The sequence below is a fragment of the Melitaea cinxia genome, chromosome 19 (genome assembly GCF_905220565.1).
Source record: "Melitaea cinxia chromosome 19, ilMelCinx1.1, whole genome shotgun sequence".
NCBI classification, from domain to species: Eukaryota; Metazoa; Arthropoda; class Insecta; order Lepidoptera; family Nymphalidae; genus Melitaea; species Melitaea cinxia.
Genome location: NC_059412.1, coordinates 8,191,122 through 8,212,834, shown reverse-complemented (window position 1 = coordinate 8,212,834; position 21,713 = coordinate 8,191,122). Strand labels below are relative to the sequence as shown.

Below are 21,713 nucleotides of genomic sequence, written 5' to 3'. Positions count from 1 at the left end.
TAAATTCTTATGCATTTAGACGTCTAGGTAATAGGTACAATGTACATAGTGGTTTATCCTGCGATTCCACTTTACGTTTTGTTACGTCACATAGCTAAGCTGTCATCCAAAACTAAAGATCTATATAAAAATTCAAGTCAATCGGTTAAAGATATATGCTTCAAAATTGTGTCGCAAGATTCCAGTGTAATAAACATACATACTTACATACATTGCAAGCTTTTAATAAAACGTAACAAATAACAAAAAATTGCAACAGATCAGAATTGTTTTTTGTTGTTAACGCTAAAGTGTATTAGCAAATATCCTGTCCTCGTTTGACTTACAATTTATTAATATAAATGTTCTTTAAATGTTATTTTACATAATATAATAATATTATGTAAAATATTATATTCATAGTCACTCGTTCTAATTTAATTATATCATCGATCTTATTTAAATTAAAATTGTTTGAATTAAATTCGCTCATTTCAAACCATTGTAAAAAAATACCAAAATATGCAATTTGATAAACCTTAATTAAATATAGAAAAATTTCTAATTATACACAAGCTATAAACAAACTTAACGGTTTTAATATAACCGGTAATGAATTAAAACTTCCTGTGTACACACAATATATTATTATATTATTTAAAAAAAAAGATTTATCGATAACACCATGCGTAATACCATAAAAACGAAAATAATATTCTTTAAAACGAAAGTTGCTTCGAAGTTATTAAATAAAACCGGTGTATCTTATGTAAAATTATAATTAGAAGATTCGAAACGTCATGAATCATTTCTCATCCAGTTTTTGGATTGTAAACATTTCATTTGATGTTAATTGAGGCAATATCCGTAGCAATAATAAACTATTGCATTATCAAATAGACGATTCAAGCAAACATGTCAAGTACTTTACAACGTCGCTAGATGTAGATACTAATATTCGAATTTGAATGATTCAATTAAATTATACATACATATCTTATAATAAAAAATTTAGGTTTAATAAAAAATTAAAAATACAAAAAATAATAATTATAAATATTTACACAATTTAAAATACATGTATTATCATTTAACGAAAGCTATCAATGTTCCTTAATATTTAAATAGTATTTCATTCTATTTTTTACATAAAAATATTAAAAAAATAAAATAATTAAAACAATATTGATATTTAATATAATATATTTTATATAACATAAGCAATGCAATGTTTTTCGTATTCGAAATTCCTTCAACCCGCTTATGTTTATTTTAAAGTTTTAATGAAGCATCATAATTTTTGGCATCTCATTTATCATAAACATCTAGGTCAGTTTGCAAATTTTGGAGCCGGTTCAATTAAACAACTACTGTCAACAATTCCAACACCCACTGGATATTTCAAGTGTATTATCACTTTTACCACAAAATTCCATCACACATAATTATGCAACCCTTAAGAATTTATCAAGATTTTTTCCTCAATACTTATAACACATTGATCAAAATTACATTAGTGAGTTAGCATACAGCTATCATAATGGAATTTACGGCTTTTCCCGTTATTACAAATATTCCCATATATTTACGGTTGGTGTACCATTAAATGCCATACCATGCTTGTAATCTCAGTAATATTTATGATATTTAGTATATATCGTATGTTTACTTATATTATATTATTTTCAATTTCCCTTTTTAACCGACTTCAAAAAAGGAGGAGGTTACTCAATTCGACCGTATATATGTTTTTTTTATGTATGTTCGGGGATAACTCCGTCGTTTATGGACCGATTTCGATAATTCTTTTTTTGTTGGAAAGGAGATATCCCTAGTTTGGTACTCTGATAAGGAAACTAGTATCTGATGATGGAATCCCAGAGAAATCGAGGGAAACTCTCGAAAATCCGCATACCTTTTTACTGGGTTTACCGATTTTGATGATTTTTAATTTAATCGAAAGCCGATGTTTATCATATGGTCACATTTAAATTTCATCGAGATCTGATTACAACTTTTGGAGTAATCTTTGATAATGCGTATTTACTTGACTTTTTTTTTTTGTCTACCTAAGTTGTATTACTTGTCGATATAATTGAAGTCGGTTTTTCTTCGTTTGTCTGCAAACACAATTATCTTTGTACATTTCCTATTCGCTGCTACTATATCATGTCCGATGCCCAAAGGCTATCTAGAAGAAATTACTCTTGGGGTGATGAAACCTCTTTTGTGCATTTTTTTACGCATAATTACTGTTTACTTATAATGTGGTGTACAATAAATATTATTATTATTATTATTACTCATTGCTTCCAGGTACATAATTATTATAATTATTTACTCTTAAACCAATTTTTTTTTCATTAATATTTTAGGTGGTGCCAACGCCAACATGGCCGGCGACAGCTCAGCTCGCACAGCTGACAGCTAGCGCCCGGTCCTCCCCACCACAAGACCCCGATGCGCCTTTAAATCTTAGCAAGCAACGATCACCGTCACCCGCCCAACCCATGATGCTCCCGAGATTCGTACCATATCCGCCGATGGAAGACAATAGTCCATATATGAAGAAGGATGATGACTACAATTCACAGTGCAACTGTAAGTAGCTATAACTCATGAATATTGTAAAATAGACATATCTATAAATCTTGATTGACACAGTTTCATCCGCGTTAAAATTTAGGGCTTCTGTCCTCTACTGTACAATTAGAATTTACAATCATTGATTATGTTTTGTGTTTGTTTGTCTCATTGTAAGATTTTTTTAAAACATTCATACTTTTTAGATCAACGAGAGGTGAAGTTACAAACTAAATATTTACAGATTTTATTACCTGGACTAGCTGTGCCGGTGACTTCGTCCGCGTGGAATTTAACAAAAAGTTATTTTTCAGTTTGCAGAGTTATAAAATAAATAAATTTCTAAAATAAAAGTAGCCCAGGCTACTCCATATTACATCAGCTATCTGTTAGTCACAATCGGTCCAGCCGTTTCAGAGATTAGCCGAAAAAAACAGACAGACAGACAGACAAAAATTATAAAAATTGTTATTTTGGTATATGTACCGTGTATACATACAGACATAATTTATATGCATTTAGTAAAAAGCGGTTATTTTAATATTACAAACAGACACCTCAATTTTATTTATTCGTATAGATTTCACCTTAAAGTAATGATTAGTATTTTTAAGTACTTAATTGAAAAAGTAAGTTCGGTTTGAAGACGTCTACAAATGGTCTGCTTTATGAATCACGTAACGATCATTATTACGCTCGCTGACGTCACAGACGCGCAAACGATCCAAAAATATGGGGACGGCTGTATTATCAAATCATTTATTAACTATACGGATGGGCGTATACATATCTCCGTCAGAAATAAAAGTGGACAAGGTCTCGTGGATCAGACGTCTACTTATAATTCATAGCTAGAAAATCGCTGTCAACGATTGTGGCTTATACTTGAAAAACCGCATCATGCTTGTTGGTTGACGTTTATATGGTTACGGTTCCACGACTATCGGTAGCGACGTGAGGGCTTATAGCCTGATATCCGTGGGTTTAAGATATTATACAAATAAAATTGATACAAAGAAATGAGAACAGTTCAAAACCAAAGTTTAGAAGAAGTGTGTGTGTGTGTATGCAATTCACACACGGCAGAACTAAAACTTCTGAAAAGTAGCCTACAAGTTTTTTTTTTCACTGAGAATATAAAATACTGTGTAATGTATTCTATCTAATTCTCTTCTATACATTTGTGTTTGTTTTTTATCTTGACGCATTTTCGTTTCATCGAGTTTCAAATCACGACGATCATAACGAAGTTTCACTTCAATAACATACATTATCTACAAAAGTAAATAATTGAATTTCTGTAATTATAACCGATAATTATAAAAAATTGTAATCTAATGAATTACATTAATTTCAGTGTATTTACGATAGTAAAATCATTGTGAATTTGATGTCAATTGTACACAATTTAAACGTAAAATTTGTATGTATTTTGTGTCGTGTGGTACATGTACCTATAATTTATTGTGCATGTTATATATGGGTATTACACCTATGTGCACTTGGGCATATCTACACATAGCTACGATACAATTCGAACATAATAAAATTGCAAGTACATACAAGTGAGTGAGAACATATTGGTAATGCCTACAATAACAGTTCACAATTCGAAATTTCATAACATGACCGACTCGTAGCTCCAGTTGTCAACCTATCCATTGAATCAATATTAATATCACAAATTCGCAAAGCATTACGCAACTGTACGAACGAAAATAAACAAGGAATTAGATAAATAGTCGTTTTAGAAGCGAAATGTGAAAACTAAGAAATGTTCCGTGTCGCCGCCAAACATTTTGATAGTCAGAGTTTAATTGCTAAATATAATTAATCCAGATGCGACGTAAAACTGTTATGATGCGGGAAACAGTCTATGTAGGTCAGGTTGGTTGAGGGAAGACAGTTTCAAGCGACACCTGCTGATGCGCGGTCCACTACAACACGACATTGCTTAAGTGAAGTTTTGTTACACCGTGATGACACTACCGGTGTGTCAAAGCAAGGTATGTCGTAATATTGAAATGGCAGATATGTAGAAGATTTTATGATCCTTAAAGATATTTTTTCGTATATATTATATATTATGTAACCACTCAATAATTTATTGTGAGTACGTATGTAGTATAAAAACTAATTGTTTTTTTATTTAATTTTAATATTATAACTATCATTACGAATTTGCAAATAAAAAGAATAGTTAATACACTATATCTTAAAGTAATCACTTAATTTTACTCAATTTATAAAAATTAAATTTTATTCATAAATCACAAATATTCATTAAATAATAAAATCTATCATTAAAATTCGAAGGAGTTATTGATTTTAAATAACCTATACCTACATTAAATTAAATAAAACTACAAAGCCTTATAAAACCATTGTGAATAAGTATTTTGTACTTAAAATTACGGATAAAGCATTCTAAAGAGTTTTTGTATACTATTTAATGTAAATTATGATGCGAATAAATTTAATAGTGTACACTTTAAATAGTTGGCGATGTCCCAAACCAAGATGGTTACAAAGTGCGGTATCGTTTGGTTTCCTTTAAAACAAGAGAATTGCAAGAAATATGGAATAGATGGCGCTCGACGTAAGCTTCCGCCCTTCGTTGATCTCCGAGTGTACATGTACGTGAAAAAGTGTTATAAAAATATACATGCAAAAATATCACTTAATCAATTTCTTTCATGATACATTTATCGATGAAGTTCAGATCAAATTTCATAGATTTTAAATCATTTTCAAATAAAAAAAAAAAAAAAACATCGGTGTCATCCTATTTTTTTTTGATTTATCAAAATTTGATTTATCGGCCTATTTTATGAAAAAGATAATTTAAAAGAAAAAAAAAACACTTACAGCCAACCTATTTTGTGTCGAATTAATTTTATAACGGACTAGCTGTACCCTGCGCACGTTGCTACACTTTTTTATTTTATTTTTACTTTTTTTTATTTTTTCGATCTTACTAAATCAGAAACCTTTGTGCGCTCATGCACACAACTTTGCTGAAGATCATGACATGATCAAATGCATATTTTACGATTCTATAAAGGATATACAGACAAATATTCATTTTTATAGATATAGATATTTGCATACCTTATTAATTCGTTTTCAGTCAGTCGCATTAAATTATATAACAAAGAAAACGTGTCAAAGTAGAGACCGCATCCAACATATTTTCGCATTTACAAATCTCATTCATTTCACGCCAGTACATTATGTTTTGGAATCGTGTATCACGCGAATCGTCCAATGTAGGATGTTATAAATTATTTAACAGCGTGTCAAATTAATTCGAGGAATGCGTAGACTTTGAGAGGTCGAAGTTTCCGTACGACAGGGCTTATTAATTGTACGGACACTTGTTTGCGAATCCGTCAAGCGAAATGTTAAGCGGATGTGTCTTGTAATATGGCCTACATTGGCCTCTATTTTCGAACTAGGGTTTCTTTTATAACTTTTAATCGTGATTATTTAATTTAATCAAGTATGTTTTTATGGAGTAGTTAAATTTTACTTTTTCAAAGTTAACTTTTCAACTATCTAGATTCTAGTGCAAACGATATATGTATATAAATATATTTTTAAAAGTTACTTCGAATTTCGTTATTTACATAAACTAAGATCAGCATCGTTATTTAGAAAAACGTCAGGAAAAATAGTGATTTATGAGTTTTGTTCGTAAGAATGTTTGAGACAGTGACAGAATAATCCAGCTTAAAATGTAAAATGAAAATTCCATATCTCACTCGGCCCAACCGAAAAGCAACTAGTTCAGAATAGATCCATTCTTAATCTTTGTTTAACGATTGTTTTACAGCCGGCATTCACTGTTCGCGATAATTTACGACGTAGCTTAGCGAGGCATCCGATTGAATTCTTTGTAAGAGCCTGACGTCCACTATTACGTGTAACTTACTCCATTCAAAATAAGGACTAAAGTCCAATCACAAACGTGACCCTAAACAGTTTCTGCTACAATAGTTTGAGCTAAAATATAGTTAGGAAGTAAAATTTAAATTGTTTGTGTTGTTACCGTTTTATGATATCGTTCGTAAACTTTTGTAAATATTTTCGAAAGGCTTCCGTATTAAGCCATTAAGATAACTAAATAGTAATTGCTACATTTCTACGTTGTAGTTTTGCTAAATTTAGGTCAAATGTCATTCTTTAAATTTTATTCTGTAATGTTTACAAAACGTACTTATTGATTTTTTCTTTTCAGCTTCATCTTGGGCTCAGTCTCCTCCAGAAGAAGCAGAGAAGGCTAAACTGATCCGTCAGCCAAAGCGCGACGAAGCCGGTAAACCGCATATCAAAAGACCCATGAATGCTTTTATGGTTTGGGCAAAGGACGAGCGCCGTAAGATTCTAAAGGCTTGTCCAGATATGCATAACTCTAACATATCGAAGATTCTCGGTGCGAGATGGAAGGCCATGTCTAATGCAGAGAAACAGCCATATTATGAAGAACAGTCAAGACTATCAAAGCTACATATGGAAAAGCATCCTGATTATAGGTAAGGGTATTTAAGTTTCTTCAGTTTACTCGTGTATACGATGAATGATCCGTATCGATATAAGTTACTTACAAAAGTAGTACTAACAAGTGGACTGTAAGTCTTAAATAAATAAAATTATTATTATTATTATTATTATAAGTATGATAACGCACCTAGCGTCACTAACATGCCATGCGAACTATTTTTACGTAACTTGTAAATATTATTATTTTATTATCTAATTTCTACTTTAAAATTATTTCCAGGTACCGACCAAGACCGAAGCGAACATGCATAGTAGATGGGAAAAAGATGCGGATATCGGAATACAAGAATCTAATGCGTACACGCAGACAAGAGATGAGACAGCTTTGGTGCAGAGATGGGGGAAGCGAACTGAACTTTCTCCCCTCTTTGTCAAGTCCGGGGCCGTCTAACTCATCCCCTCCACCCAATGGTGGTAACTACATGAATCCAGGTTTCTCTCCTCCAATGTCACCAAGAGAGGAAGATTGAGGTACGGCGCGCGGCTGGCCCTACCCGCACGCCGCGCCCCTTCCCCTGCCCCCTTCTCACCACCCCTGGTAAACTTCAGAAACTTCTCGAATAAACGAGAAGAATAGAGGAATCTCATTAGTAGCGTGCGGACTAGACGTCTACTTTACATGAGATTTTAAAGGCTAATACCGACGTTCGATGCCAGTGTCGCTCAGATCTCTCGTTTATACAAATGTCTAATTATTATTGAGATTATTCCATTAGTGAATTAAGATCGAGTAATTTAATCATGTAAACGTTTCGGTTTTTGGATAAGTAGGTGGCGTTCAGAAATCGTTTGGACTGTGCCAGAATTGTATCTACTAGTGATTAGACGATTAGAAAAGTGTACATAATAAGTTATATTGTTATATTTCATCAAATTTCAATGTAAATATTTGATAAACCTTTGTAGATATGTATGCACGTAATCGATGTTCGGCTAAAGCTATCTGTAGTAGTTAAGTTCTAAATTAGAAATAGGTTTAACAGTTTTTAAGTATTAGAAACGGGAGTTTAATTTTGTGTGGCCATGTGTAAATCTTAGTTAAAATATCTTTTCGTAGTTTATATGTAAGATCTTAATTGTATCAAACCAAAAATTTGAAGCGGAATGCTTGAAAATTTAAGTGTTTTGAACACAAGCTGTCGCACAACCAGTGATAACTATGAAGCATAATAGAAGTATAAATAAAATAAATCATAATACTCATTAGCGGAAATTTGTACTTTAAACAACCTATATTTAGTGAGTAAAAAATATTATGTCACAACTTCGATGCTTTGTAACTCATAATAATTATCTATTAAAATATTTATGTAGTCTGTACCAACCAGTGTTGAAAACAAGATGGTTGTCAATTCGGAGATTGTCAATTTACTTTAAAAAAATAAAAAAGGTTTTATATAAATCTATATATTCCCAGTTTCTATTTCAAATAGACCCACCGAAATGTGGGGAAAATAAATATTATTAAAATCAAATATTCGCTTTATCAAATCGTGCAATTTATTAGTAGATGTAGGATAAGGTGTAGTTGACAGATATCTGCATAATATAGTTATAGAGAAACAAAGTTGTATAGATTTTAGTGTTAATACAGGTAGAAGGGAGCGATGTCGTTAATTGCCATTTTTTATTTGTTATTTATTTTTCTAATTGTATTTTCTTGTTTTCTTTTTTTGAACTGATGGCGAGTGCATACCTTTATTTTTTTTTCTACATATAGTCGTAATAATTTATTTATTACAATTTGACTGTTGCCATTTCTTTCCCGAATACTATCTTGAAAATTTTTGTACATACCCATTCTTAGAAATATGTGTGTGCTCGCCTTTATATTGTATGCCAGTAATATTATGTAATCGACGTGAATAGCTGTAGAGGAATAAGCGTAAATAAATTATTGTGTACGTGACTTAATCGAATATGTAGCGTGTACTTCTTAGTAAATGTGTAAGGGTTTAGAAAGTGACGTTAAATTATTTATTCTTATGTTGATTCCCATTGTACATACGCGATATATTGATGTGAACGTTAGTTTGTTTATTTTATAATGATCGATACTTAATATGCGAATCGCATAGATCTCGGTCGATTTTTTTTTATTTGTATTTATTATCTGTTTACAGACAAATTGAAAAAAATTCGGATCTGACATTTCGTTTTACGAATTAGTTTTTCTGTTTTACGAAGGTAACGTATATATTTTTTTAATTTTTATTGTACTTACTAAAAATTATGTGTTGTTATTATTTCTTATGGTTTTTTACCTAAATTATTTTTCACAATGAGATTATTTCGTTAAAGTTTTCACTAAGTACACAAATACGTAGATAGACTTAGGTTTTAATACCTAGTTGATATAAACCAGGACACATGATTCAAAAATTGTGCCAAAACCCAAAAGTTTAATAAAAAGTAATTATACAAAAATAAATCTTGTTTTATTTTTTTAATATCTTTTATTTTTAAGTCATATATTTTAAGACGTGGCGTAGCGCGGTATTTTTCATCAATTCATTTAATTTTTTACCAAATTAATGTAACACCATTGCAAGCATAATTTTCATTATCATCATTAACCGACTGTAATAAAGGTTCTCAGATATGCTGTATTCTTAATGTGTATTATATTGCGGACGCGGTTTAGAATTAGATATTTTCTTGTCAATTGAAAAAATATTATTTAATTAATTATCTAATTAATTTAATATATTATTTAATTTAAAAATTCTTGACCATCATTCAATTAAAAAAAAAATCATTTTACCAACACTCGATTTAAAAAAAATGGTGCACCCAATAAAGTTCTGAGGTAGCACATTAAAATTACATCGAATTGAGATCCTCCTCCTTTTGTGGAAGTCGCTTAAAAAGGACATTAGGTTTTAAACATTATATTAGTGTGTCCCTAGCTGGGGCAGAGGGCGTTCACAGTGGGCGTCCACATGTCCATCCCAAGCGGTCCAGAGCGTCTCGCTTGATCTCACTCCAGGTTTTACCGACGGGTCGCTACGTCAACGATTGTCCCTTTTAAACATTATGTTTGCAAAAAAAGAAAGATTTGAGCTTGTGATTGTTGAAATTTCGCCTGTTTTAGGCATTATAAAAAAACTTTTTTGGTGTACCTACCTAAATAAACTTTATTTTAATGGGTATTGTACCATGGAGAGATGTAAGTTAGGTTATAACCTTTTAACGTTGAGTTATAAATTATAAAATGAACTACGTATTAACACTACAGAAATAGCTAATTATAAATATTATTAGAAAATTTATAATTAGCTACCTATATATATTATTGATGACCATTTTACTCAATATCACACCAAGGTTATGATAGTCAAATGGCTCATAATACTTACTTTCGACGACGTTAGCACAGCACCGATTGGTTGCATTAGCGGTTGCGCGTTCGATCCCCACAAAAACATGCCATGATGTAAGAGTTTTTTTTTTATATAAACACCAGTCTCGGATGGCTAACATCTTTAATTATTAACTAAGTCGACGACGCGTTGGCGCAACAATCACTGTTTTGTAGCTGTTGCGGGTTCGATCCCCGCACACGACAAACATTTGTAGTGGCCATACAGATGTTTGTCGTGGTCTGGCTGTTTTTGCTGTCCTTGTGGGTCTCCCCGCCGTGCCTCGAAGAGCACGCTAAGCCATCGGTCCCGGTTGTTTTCATGTACACCTGATAGCGAATGTTACTCATAGTAGGCAATATATCCGCCACCCGCATTGGAGCAGCGTGGTGGATTTAGCTCTGATCCTTCTCCTACATGGGGAAAGAGGCCTGTGTCCAACCGTAGGATATTACCGGCTAAAGCGAGCGAAGCCAAGTTTCGAGTATTTCATACAAGTGACCTGAATTAACAGACTGCAAACGTGAATTTTTGAGTTCAGGTAAAAGCTAATACTTATAGGTTTAAATAAGCGCAAAAACGCATTGGAGCAACCTGAAGGTTTAAAATTTACAACGCCCAACGCTCAACAGCTTAATATTTACAACCAACCTTTACTTTAGTTAGTGCGGTTTGCCTGATGGTAAGCGGTTACCGTAGCCTGTTGACACCTCCAATGCCAATTTTTTTTTGCCAATCAATAGACGACTTTAAACCCTCGACAATCCCCAGTAATTATGGCTGCCCCACTCACTACAGGAACACAAAACTACTTGAGATAATTGTTATTAGTTGTGATCTTAGTTCAGAATTGATCGATGAAAATAAAACTTTGTTTTTTTATATAATGGTATAATAATAAATATTATATTAGCTGTTACAACTGATATGGCTACAATTTTCTATTATACATATTACAAAAATATAACATGTTTATTTACACACCGAACTTATGAGAAAATGTATCTAGTACGTTACTCTAATAAATCAGTTACAAGATTTTTTGGTACATGTCAATAATACAATTATTAAAATTCACATGATTTTTTACACATAGTACACGTGTCACGAGTATAATTAAACATAGAAAGATTTAGTTAGTCATATGCAAAAATACTGCATAGCTCTGCAATAATACAAAAATATACATATACTGATTGAGTTTAAGATTATAAGTTTTTTTTTTGGTTATAGTTAGCCAAACGTTGTATAGTTATAGACATTAGTTTACAAGCTTAAGTTTTAATTACATTACATTAGCGTTCGTTCTCATTATGTTTTACACAAAATGTATACAGTAAAATTTTACTCCAATGGATGTAAATCCTGGATATTTTTTTACACTTTCTATAATATTCAAAATTTACGATTTGTTCGAAATAGAGTTGAATTGTTTGTTACTCAACAAATGAAACTTATTTTTTTTAAATAACGAACACATACAAACAGACTCCTCCCACATTCATCATCAACCAATCACGAGCATTCGTTTCTGTTTCTTATCTTTCATGCAAAAGGTCTTGTTTCATTATTTGACAAAAAGCCAATAAAAACATTTAAAATAATGCGTGTCAATAATAAATTATGCGAATTATCGTTTATATTACTAGTATAGAACTAGTGTTCTTGTTTAGAAATTTGGTTCACAATTTTATAAATGTAAAAACATGATCTAACCTATTGTAAGATCACTTTTAATGGGGTTTTTTTTTAAATACATATTTAGCAATAAAGTGTGTTGTTGTTTTTTTTTTTATAAAGTTATTTTTAAAAAGATGATTTGGTCACAAAACTTCATTGCATAAATATCTTAAAACTATATGAATAATTTACTATCAATAACACTATTACAGAGATAAGTAAAACATAATTACAAGACTAATATTCTTATTGCTGAAATTTTTGTAGGTATATAAAAATGGTTTCATTTCGATTTCATTATAAACTGTTTTATTACCATTAAAAATACATTACAAAGCTGTCATACATAACCATTATGTTATCAATGACAATGACTGATCCTATAATAATGCGATCGCAATATAAACGCGATACTGGCAATAAAAAAAAAACACACTACACTAAAGGAATAACTATACAGTAGTATATATAAAAAAACAATATACCAGAATAACATTAAAACTTATTTGCACTATAGTTCTCCATTTCTAATAAAACTAAAAACATGAGTCAATGAGTCAGGACTTATAAAACTTATAAATTAATTAAAATTAAATATTACTTTACTATTTATAGTTTCAATAAAATTAAATACAAAAATAATTATTAAATAAGATTGTGCTAAATTCAATTTAGTTAAAAAAAATAATATTTGAAAATATTTTTATAAAATTATAAACTTAATAAATAAAAACGTAATGGCACATATTCAGCTGAATAAAAATTGTGTTTTGTTTTAATGAAAAAAATTTTCCTTAATAATATTATTTAACATTTTAAAAAACTACATAATTGCGCAATCATTATTATATCTAATTATCGCTAAAAGTTGTATGAAAAAGTATTCAATTTATAACAAACATTATATGAAAAAAAATGGTTCATCACATCAGGCAAAATCTATTTAAAAAAAAATACAATGCCTAATAATTGGTTGTTGGCACAACTTAAATTATATAAATAATAATTTCTTTTAAGTTTATTGGATCAAAGGCATAGTAAAAAGGTTGTTTAAAAATATTTAAAAAATTTGTGACAGATAACTTGTATTATCTTACGTTACTTTTTTTTTAAATAATTGTAGAAACGAAAAATGCATAATACACTACATGAAAAGTTAAATATCTAAGCTTGATTTCATTTTTAATCAGTGATAAATTTCTACGTCATTTCATTTTCCTTGAGATATACTTGTAATAGTTGAGTTACTAATACTGTCATCTAATTATTATTTATTAGTAATAAAGGAAGTATATACTGCCGCTGTTACATAAGCCATACATCTATTTATCGTAGTACAGGACCCTTATCCTTCCGTTAAGTGTAAGACGTTTATTATTATTTAATCGAAATGTTTTGAAATTTAAGTTAAAAAAAATGGCACTTGTAAATTCAGGCTCAACTCTTACTTCCAAAATTTTATGTTCAAGTTTTTCATTTGTTATGCAATGTTAATAATCGCAGGGTGGTCCAGCACAAAAATTTCGGGGTGAAATTTCACCCTTAAATGTATAAAAAGGATAGCTCAGTTAAAAAAAGGATAAGAACGAATTAATTTCTGTTGAATATAATAGTCCTATTGATTTTTATTTCAAAAAACCCAATAAATGAGATAGCATATATTGTTATTATATATAATTGTAACTTTTTTAAAAATTTAGACTAGATTAATAATTCGCAATAATTACATTAATACCATTTCATATAAATCAGTAAATATTTTACCAAACAATCCAAAATTGTATACACTGATAAAATAAATACTCACAGATGATGATGGATAATTAAGAAATCATTTAACCGAACACGAAGGGCACAGTTTAATTTTATTTAAATTTAAACAAGCACCATGGAAAATGTGGCCACACTTAAAAACCCATAAACCGCCATCTTCGATTAAAACTTCATTACGTAATGGTAACCCACAAAGTGAGCAGTCTGTTATGTCCGCCATTGTCAAAGACATTAAGATTTGGTTTAAAATTGTATTTTCTGTCAGTTCACATTCATTTGGAGAAAGTGTTTCGTATATTTCATTTAAGCCCCAATTCGGTGATAAAGCTGCGACATTTATGGGCAAAGCTGTATTTTTTATTGTTCCGTCTGATGCGCTAAGGAGTATTTTATTTATCTGTAAATTAAATTATATAAAATTATATTTTTACGGTATTAAACGATATTTTTGTAGTCGGGACAAATCAATTACATTACAATGTTAAATATAGGATTATTGGTGAAGTTAATATATATTGTATTTATTGGCACGTATATTGGGCGCTCGACGACAGAGTGGGGATCGCTATTCACAGGGGTCGCAAATAGAAATTATTATATAACGCATACAAAAATAAATAAAATGTGAAAATCTAAAGTATTTGCTGCTTCAGCCTATAATATCCCACTGCTGGGCATAAGCCTCTTTCCCCATGTAGGAGAAGCGTCAAAGCTTAATTCCACCACGCTGCTCCAATGCGGGTTGGCGGATATATTGCCTATATAGGCAATATATCAGGTGTACATGATAACAACCGGGACCAACAGTTTAACGTGCTCTCTGAGACACGGTGGGGAGACCCACAAGGACTGTAGAAACACCCAGACCACAGCAAGCATCTGTATGGCCAACCGCCAGTGCAATTGCCAAAGGATTTATTCTGTACTTATCATCCTCATCATCATTATCATTACAGCCTATCACAGTCCACTGCTGGACATAGGCAAGTGGCGTGAACTCATGTGTTTTTCCCATAGTCACCACGCTGGGCAGACGGGTTGGTGACCGCAAGGGCTGCCTTCGGTCTGTGTATTTCAAAGCCAACAGTTGGATGGATATCCCGCCATCGGTGAACTGAACTGGAACTGTGTTATCCCTTAATCGCCTCTTACGACACCCACGGGAAGAGAGGGGGTGGCTATATTCTTCATTGCCGTAACCACACAGCATTATTATATCCATACAATAATGAAGTAAAGTTGAAGAACAGCTCAATATCCGTGTGAAAAAATACGTAAAAACCAACTATTCAAATTAAGTTTTAAAATCGTATCTTCAAAATTGGTCAATATACCGTTGGGCGTTTTAATGTGTTTAAATATATATTTTCAGTAGAAACCATACATGTTTGAAGCTAATACGTATCAAACGAGTTTAATTGTTTTTAGTAAATAAAGAGACACAAACAAAATTTTTGGTCAATAAATTTTTTGCAACATAAATTATTAGCACCACGTTAACAGGTATAAGTTGTGTTCCAATCAGACACATTAAGACAATTCTACAATGGACTTCTACATTGGACTCTCATACCATTCAGATGGAATGAAAAAAATATATAAAAAATGCTCACCTCATCCCGGGTATCTTTGAAATCATAGGAACTGTAAATTGTGTCAACCAATGGGTTCGTTATGGTTCCATCACATTTCTCATACAGAACGACAAGCAAGCAGGAGTGATAAAACTTCATTGTCAAAGCACCCGTTTCGATCAAGTTCGCGTGCCTTTTCATTAATTTTATAGCATTTCTACCTCCAACCGACTTTATCACCATCGAACCTAAATTATCCCAACTTAGCATATCTTTAACAGATATGTGCTCAAACCTTTTGTTACAATTTAAACACATGTTAGCATATAATGTTGCATATAACTGTATGGCTCTCTCCCATGTTTCAAATGTGAATTGAGGTAGAAAAGAATGCAGGAGACTCTCATCTAGCATTTGTAAAAGTATTCTCAAAACGTTGATCAAGTCTTCATTTCTACGTAAGTACAATATTTTTCTCCACAAATAAGGCATTCGTTTGCAAACTTCATAACATTGATCCTTCGTCTGACTCGACCATTGCTGTTCTATAAATTCATCTATTAATTCAGAGAATACTGGCATCTGACTTGTTCTTATATACGGAAGCGGAAAACCACATTCACAACCTATATTCGAATGTTTCTGAGTTTTAATATTGACAGCGATACAAGAATCTACAAAGTATTTATATAATACTTCATCGTCTATTATTAAATTTATTAAATCGTATTTATTTTCCGAATTGTTAAGGTAAGTTAGAAATATGTTATTTGGTACGAATTTCGATTCATCTAAAGCCTCTATAGATATACAGTATTTTTCTAATAACAACATTAGGTCGTATATTTCGTTAATGTTTTTAGCGTAGTCGTCGATTATAGAGTTTAAATTTGTTTCAGTTTCTTTGTTAACTAGGCTCAGTCTAGAATATTGGTACAACATTTTGCATATTTTATCCCTTTCCAAATTATTATTGTCAATTTCTATAACGCTTTGACTAGATTCTCTGAAAATTATATCGTCCTCTATAACTAAAGGAGCATCGTCGATTTTAAAATCATCGCGTGGAATCCATTTTGGGTACTTTTCGTTTTCTTCTAAAGGGCTATCCTGTATTATTTCACTTTTGTCGATGCTTAAATGCTTCATTTTCTCTTCGAAATCTTCCCATTTCTCTCTCAATATTTTTTTACTTGAATTTAATTTATCCGATACCGTTTCACTGATACCTTTTAAAGTCTGTAAAGCTTCTGGCGTTATTTGTCCAAATAAATTATCATCACCACTTTTCGATTGAATGTTTTCGTCTAAAATAGTTTGAGTTTGATATGTGTTATCTACAACATAAATACCAGACTTTAATTGGGTAGCATCAGCCGATTTTAATTTATCGAATTTCTCTATAACATTTTCTAATACCATCATAGTATCATTATCAACTATTTTATCTCTTAAACCACCTAATATATGCAATTTAGGTGATAAATCATTTGTTAGAAGATATTCTTTAAAAAAGGCACACAGTTTAGCACACAACCGAAATTTACTATCTGCGTAGCATTTCACTAAAAACTTATCTAATTTCATAAACCTTAAGCTGACGAGAGTGCCGTTTGATAGCCAAACATACACCATATCGTTGTATATCCTACAATCAACAATATTGTTGTACGCATCATACCAAACTGTGTCATCTAGGCTTTGAACATTTAAGAAATATAAGGAGTTTCTACTGTAAGCGAATATAGCACCATTGAGGCTGTATATTCTAGAAAAGTTAATAGACTGTCCATCAACAGGATTATTTACACTTTCGAATTTGAAATTCTCGTTTTCATACATCTCTTGCGACATCAACGTCATAGGATTTTTAGCCAAAACTTGTTTAAACTGATGTGTTCTTCTAACCATACCATCAATCGTAGCTTCCCATAGCCTTGATGATGGCCGGGCACAATAAATAACAGTATTAGAAAATTCATCACCAACAACAAATCCAGCGTCATCATCGACAATGTTATATTTTTTAACTTCTGTAAAATCGTGCGTTGAATTTTCTACTGTACCATTACTGAGGGATTTCTGAATGTTGGCAAAGCATGCTCCAAATTCACCATCTCTTAGTTTATGCCCTATCTGTCTGTACTGTTCTTGTACTGTATTACAAATATAACATCTTGTTAAAGTTGATACTAATAGCATACATTCTTTCGCTTCGAGTTGACAGATACGTGAATCTAAGCTCATAATAATCTGGGTGGAACTCTGGAACATTCTTTTCGCCTGAAATTATTAGATGATTAAATAGTGTATCTGATATATATCTATAACCAATTATATAGTTGTTTATTTTTATAATCAATAGTAGTGTCAGAATAACAATTTCTTGACACGAAATAGTTTTTACTATATAAACTTATACTACTGTAAGTTAGGATCCTAGATCCAGTAAGAATCACGACAAAAATACGACATTAGTTTTAAAGTAAAACTTCTTTACTTTGGTGAATGCGTGACGAGAGCGTTACGAAAAGTGTGATCGGGCGAGGCGAACCGTAGTTGAGAGGAAGATATAAGTTAGTGAAGACAGAAAGAGAATTACGTTTCGTAAGTTTTACTTCAGTCGTGTGGTCTAAAGCACACAAGTTTTTTTCATAACAAGACTCATATCGTTTCTTATGATGTAAACTCTTACAAGTTATCTTCTTAGATACTACTATAAGGAAATAAAAGTACTCACAATAAAACTCTTTAATTGTAGAATAGAAACCTTTCCAGTATCGTCACCAGTGAATAGCATATTTCTACTCCACGTCATGGCTGTAACTTCGTTTCCTTGATGTTCCTTTGATGACGTTGTAGAATAACTACCACTCAACGATTGTTCACATTCTGTCACTGTGACAAATCCTTTCCCATTCGCAAAACCTATTTGTTTCTCATCTGAAGATATGGCCAAACGAGTGATTGGACCATCCTGAAATCAGTAAATAAATATTTATAGCATACAAACCCGGTTGTCTATTCCTAAGGTAAGCAACTTAATGCTTGTGTTAAAATAGGTAGAGATAAATAGCCAGCTGATACAGCTACATATTTTTTATTTCAATAAATACATATATCACACACAGACTTGAGTCGGGAATTGAACCCACAACCCGGAGCAGAAAACTTGCAAAATGCGCCAACGGACTAGTCATTACACATAGGCAATGCTATTTATTATTATTAAATTAAATATTAATTTAAATTCATGAAAAAGTATTTGTAGAAAGTTTATATTAATATTTTGAAGTTTATTTTACCTAAAAAACATACATGAATTAGTACACATATACTAATGTTATTTTATGTTTATATAGGTATTTTAAAGTGGACATGATATAACATTAAACTCCAACAATGCTTTTGAAACTCAACAAAAGGTGACATATAATTTTTTACATTATTATAATGCAAAAATCTTATTTATAAAAAACCTCACAAAAGGACAATTATATAACAATCTCAATGTTCGTTATAGACATTTCAATTGTATGCACTAAACAGAAAAACTCTAAGGGTCTATTTTACAGTGTTTGATAATCAATTCTGCACATAAGAATTGCCATTGAGAACACAAAAATTTCTTATATAAATTGGAATTTGACTGTGAAAAAGAGAAACAACATAAACTTTTATCTGTTGTTTATCGTCATACATTAGATATCTTTAACGTCAACGTTTTCTTATTTTCGCTATGAAAATATAATACTAACCTTGCTTGGTATAAGTTGTATAAATTCACAAGGCCATCTGTTAAACACATATATGCCTCCACTCGTTGCTCCAAATGCTATTAACGATTTTGATATATCAAAGCAGGTATACTGGAAAACATGAAATCAACAATTTCTCATAAAATAATTATAGTCTCTATATTATCTATCTCGATATTCTCCTGTATGTGTGGTCTGGAATAGTATACGTACAAATGCCCAGACCACGGCATACATCCGTATGGCCAATGCAAATGTTTGCCATATAAAAGCACTGGACCTGCAACTGCAGAGCAACAGATAGTATGCCATGTCTTACAAACCTGCGCCAAACCGTCGTCAATTTTTTGAATTTTAAAAGCTTATTATTTATTTGAGGCAACTATCCCTTTTGACTTAACTTGTCAAGTTTTAGGAATATGTATAAAAAAAACAATATGGTAGGCAAAAACAAAGTTTATTTTAATCTGAATGTACACTTCACACAATCACTTGGGGTTTGGGAATACATATTATGAGTAGCGATTGCTATCAAGTATCAGGCTTAACATGCTCTAGAAGGCACTGTCAGGAGACCAACATGGTAAGACACCCAGACCGGAAACAAATATTTGTACTAATAAACACCTCGATGCTGTGTTTCGGGTCTATATGGCACACTCACTACTATACCAGAATGGTTGTACAATTTTTATATGATTGTATTTATTAAAAACCTAATATGATCAAAGTGGTTCTCAGTTATAATATATGTAGGAATTCAAGATAATCATTATCTCATATTAAGAAGAAAATAAGTGACAATGCTGTGTGGTTACGGGAGTAAGAATATAGCAACCCCCTCTCTTCCTGTGGGGGTCATAAGAGGCGATTAAGGGATAACGGAGTGCTACTACCACCTTAGAACTTGAAAAGCCGACTGATGGCGGGATAACCATCCATCTGCTAGCTTTGAAATACACAGGCCGAAGACAGGCAGCAGCGTCTTCGGTGCGACAAAGCCAGCCCTGCGGTCACCAATTCGCCTGACCAACTTGGTGACTTATGGGCAAAACACATGAATTCACACCATTTTTGATGCCAACTTGTGGAGGCCTATGTCCAGCAGTGGACTGTATTATTTTTTCAAAATTACAATTTGACAAAGCAGTTTTAGTCAAAAGCATTAAAATCTTAATTAATAAAAGCGGGTTATTACGAAAATGCTATGTCACAACTTCATAACATATATTTGAAAATAAAAAATATTATTTAATTCTACACCAAGGAACTCTACAACTTTTAAACTTTTCTGAAACTTTTTAAGTACATTATGTGTTTAAGGGACAAAAGTAAATAGTAAGTTATATGATTTTTATATACAGATGGTGTCAGATGGTTTGATGTTCTCCTATAACACATAACATACCTTCTAGCTACCAGTTATAGAAATCAGGTTTTGTCATAAACAATATTACTACTTTACTTTTCATACTTATATGTTATTTAAGAATGTAAACCATGACTCACCCTTAGCACTATTACTATATTAGTACGAAAATGTGGTAATTGAAAGCTATATATAGACGACTACCAGAACGTGGGATCTATTATAATAAATCAGAAATGTATCGTTCTTAATAATTTTTCTTAGTTGAAATTCTAACATATTTCAAAATTAAAATAAGATTATAATTAATTATTGAATTATTATCATGAAAACAAAAATAAATTAACTTGATTACTTAAAACTTTCAATATAATAACTTAACTTTAATTTACATATAAATTAATGAACTTTAAATTAAAACATATATTCACTTTTAAATTGATTAGATTGGGTTATGTTCGCATTATTTACGTACAATATTTCATAAATAATACGAATAAAAATATTTTGAATAGGTGCCAAATATTTCATTAAAACTAACCTTTATGCGTTGTATATTTTTGATGGGATAATTTATTGTTTCAGTAATGTCAGCTACCTGTTGTAACATATACGGCGGTATTGTGAGACAAGACATCTTAAAAGCACATCTTATGAAACAGTTACTATCACAAAAATAGTCTGCTTTTACGCTGCTCTCACAAAATAAACATTGAGGACTGAATGAATGAATCTGACTTTGATTTATTGATTTGACAGTGATGTGCAGAAATGTCAATTGAAAAATACACAGACTACGGAGAATAGAGAAAAAGAGAACCATCTTTGAATAGTTTTAATGACGGTCGAAACGCGTCCATAAAAGTTACGATAATAATATAATAGCTAAAGATGAATTTAAAGTTATATTTCTATAACAGGTGATGCATTAGCAAAGTAATTAATTAAACAAAAATAATTTAAATTAAAAAAAGTAAAGCTTCGCAACATAAAAAAAACTTTTGTTGTAGTACTAAAATTTTTGTAAATTTAAAACGTCAGCTATTTTAAAAACTCAAAAATTGAAAAAAAA

At 31.3% G+C, this 21,713-nt stretch overlaps 2 protein-coding genes across 2 annotated transcripts in view; one reads left to right on the top strand and one right to left on the bottom strand.

Annotated features, from left to right (window-relative positions):
* Positions 1–7,595, top strand: part of LOC123662928 (transcription factor Sox-6) — a 75,496-nt gene extending 67,901 nt beyond the window's left edge. Inside the window, exons 4-6 of the mRNA XM_045597695.1 lie at positions 2,355–2,580; positions 6,803–7,097; positions 7,346–7,595. Coding sequence (XP_045453651.1) covers positions 2,355–2,580; positions 6,803–7,097; positions 7,346–7,595 — 771 coding nt within the window. The remainder of the gene's footprint in view (positions 1–2,354; positions 2,581–6,802; positions 7,098–7,345) is intronic.
* A 6,162-nt stretch (positions 7,596–13,757) lies between these two features.
* On the bottom strand, positions 13,758–21,395 carry LOC123662830 (Hermansky-Pudlak syndrome 5 protein homolog). The gene is made up of 5 exons (XM_045597623.1): positions 21,183–21,395; positions 19,273–19,383; positions 18,255–18,491; positions 15,554–17,797; positions 13,758–14,337 (listed from the first exon to the last, which is right to left on the bottom strand). The coding sequence occupies exons 1-5, from the start codon at positions 21,276–21,278 to the stop codon at positions 13,999–14,001; spliced, it is 3,027 nt and encodes a 1,008-aa protein (XP_045453579.1). The 5' UTR covers positions 21,279–21,395; the 3' UTR covers positions 13,758–13,998.
* Positions 21,396–21,713: the final 318 nt, after the last annotated feature.

Bases quoted from the DNA above. Each gene is read 5' to 3' on its own strand.
- LOC123662830 (XM_045597623.1), bottom strand. From the start codon at position 21,278: ATGTCTTGTCTCACAATACCGCCGTATATGTTACAACAGGTAGCTGAC. The intron at 18,492-19,272 runs GTTAGTATTATA...TACTGATTTCAG, and splicing joins TACAACTTATACCAAGCAAG to GATGGTCCAATCACTCGTTT. The intron at 14,338-15,553 runs GTGAGCATTTTT...TTTAATTTACAG, and splicing joins TCAAAGATACCCGGGATGAG to ATAAATAAAATACTCCTTAG.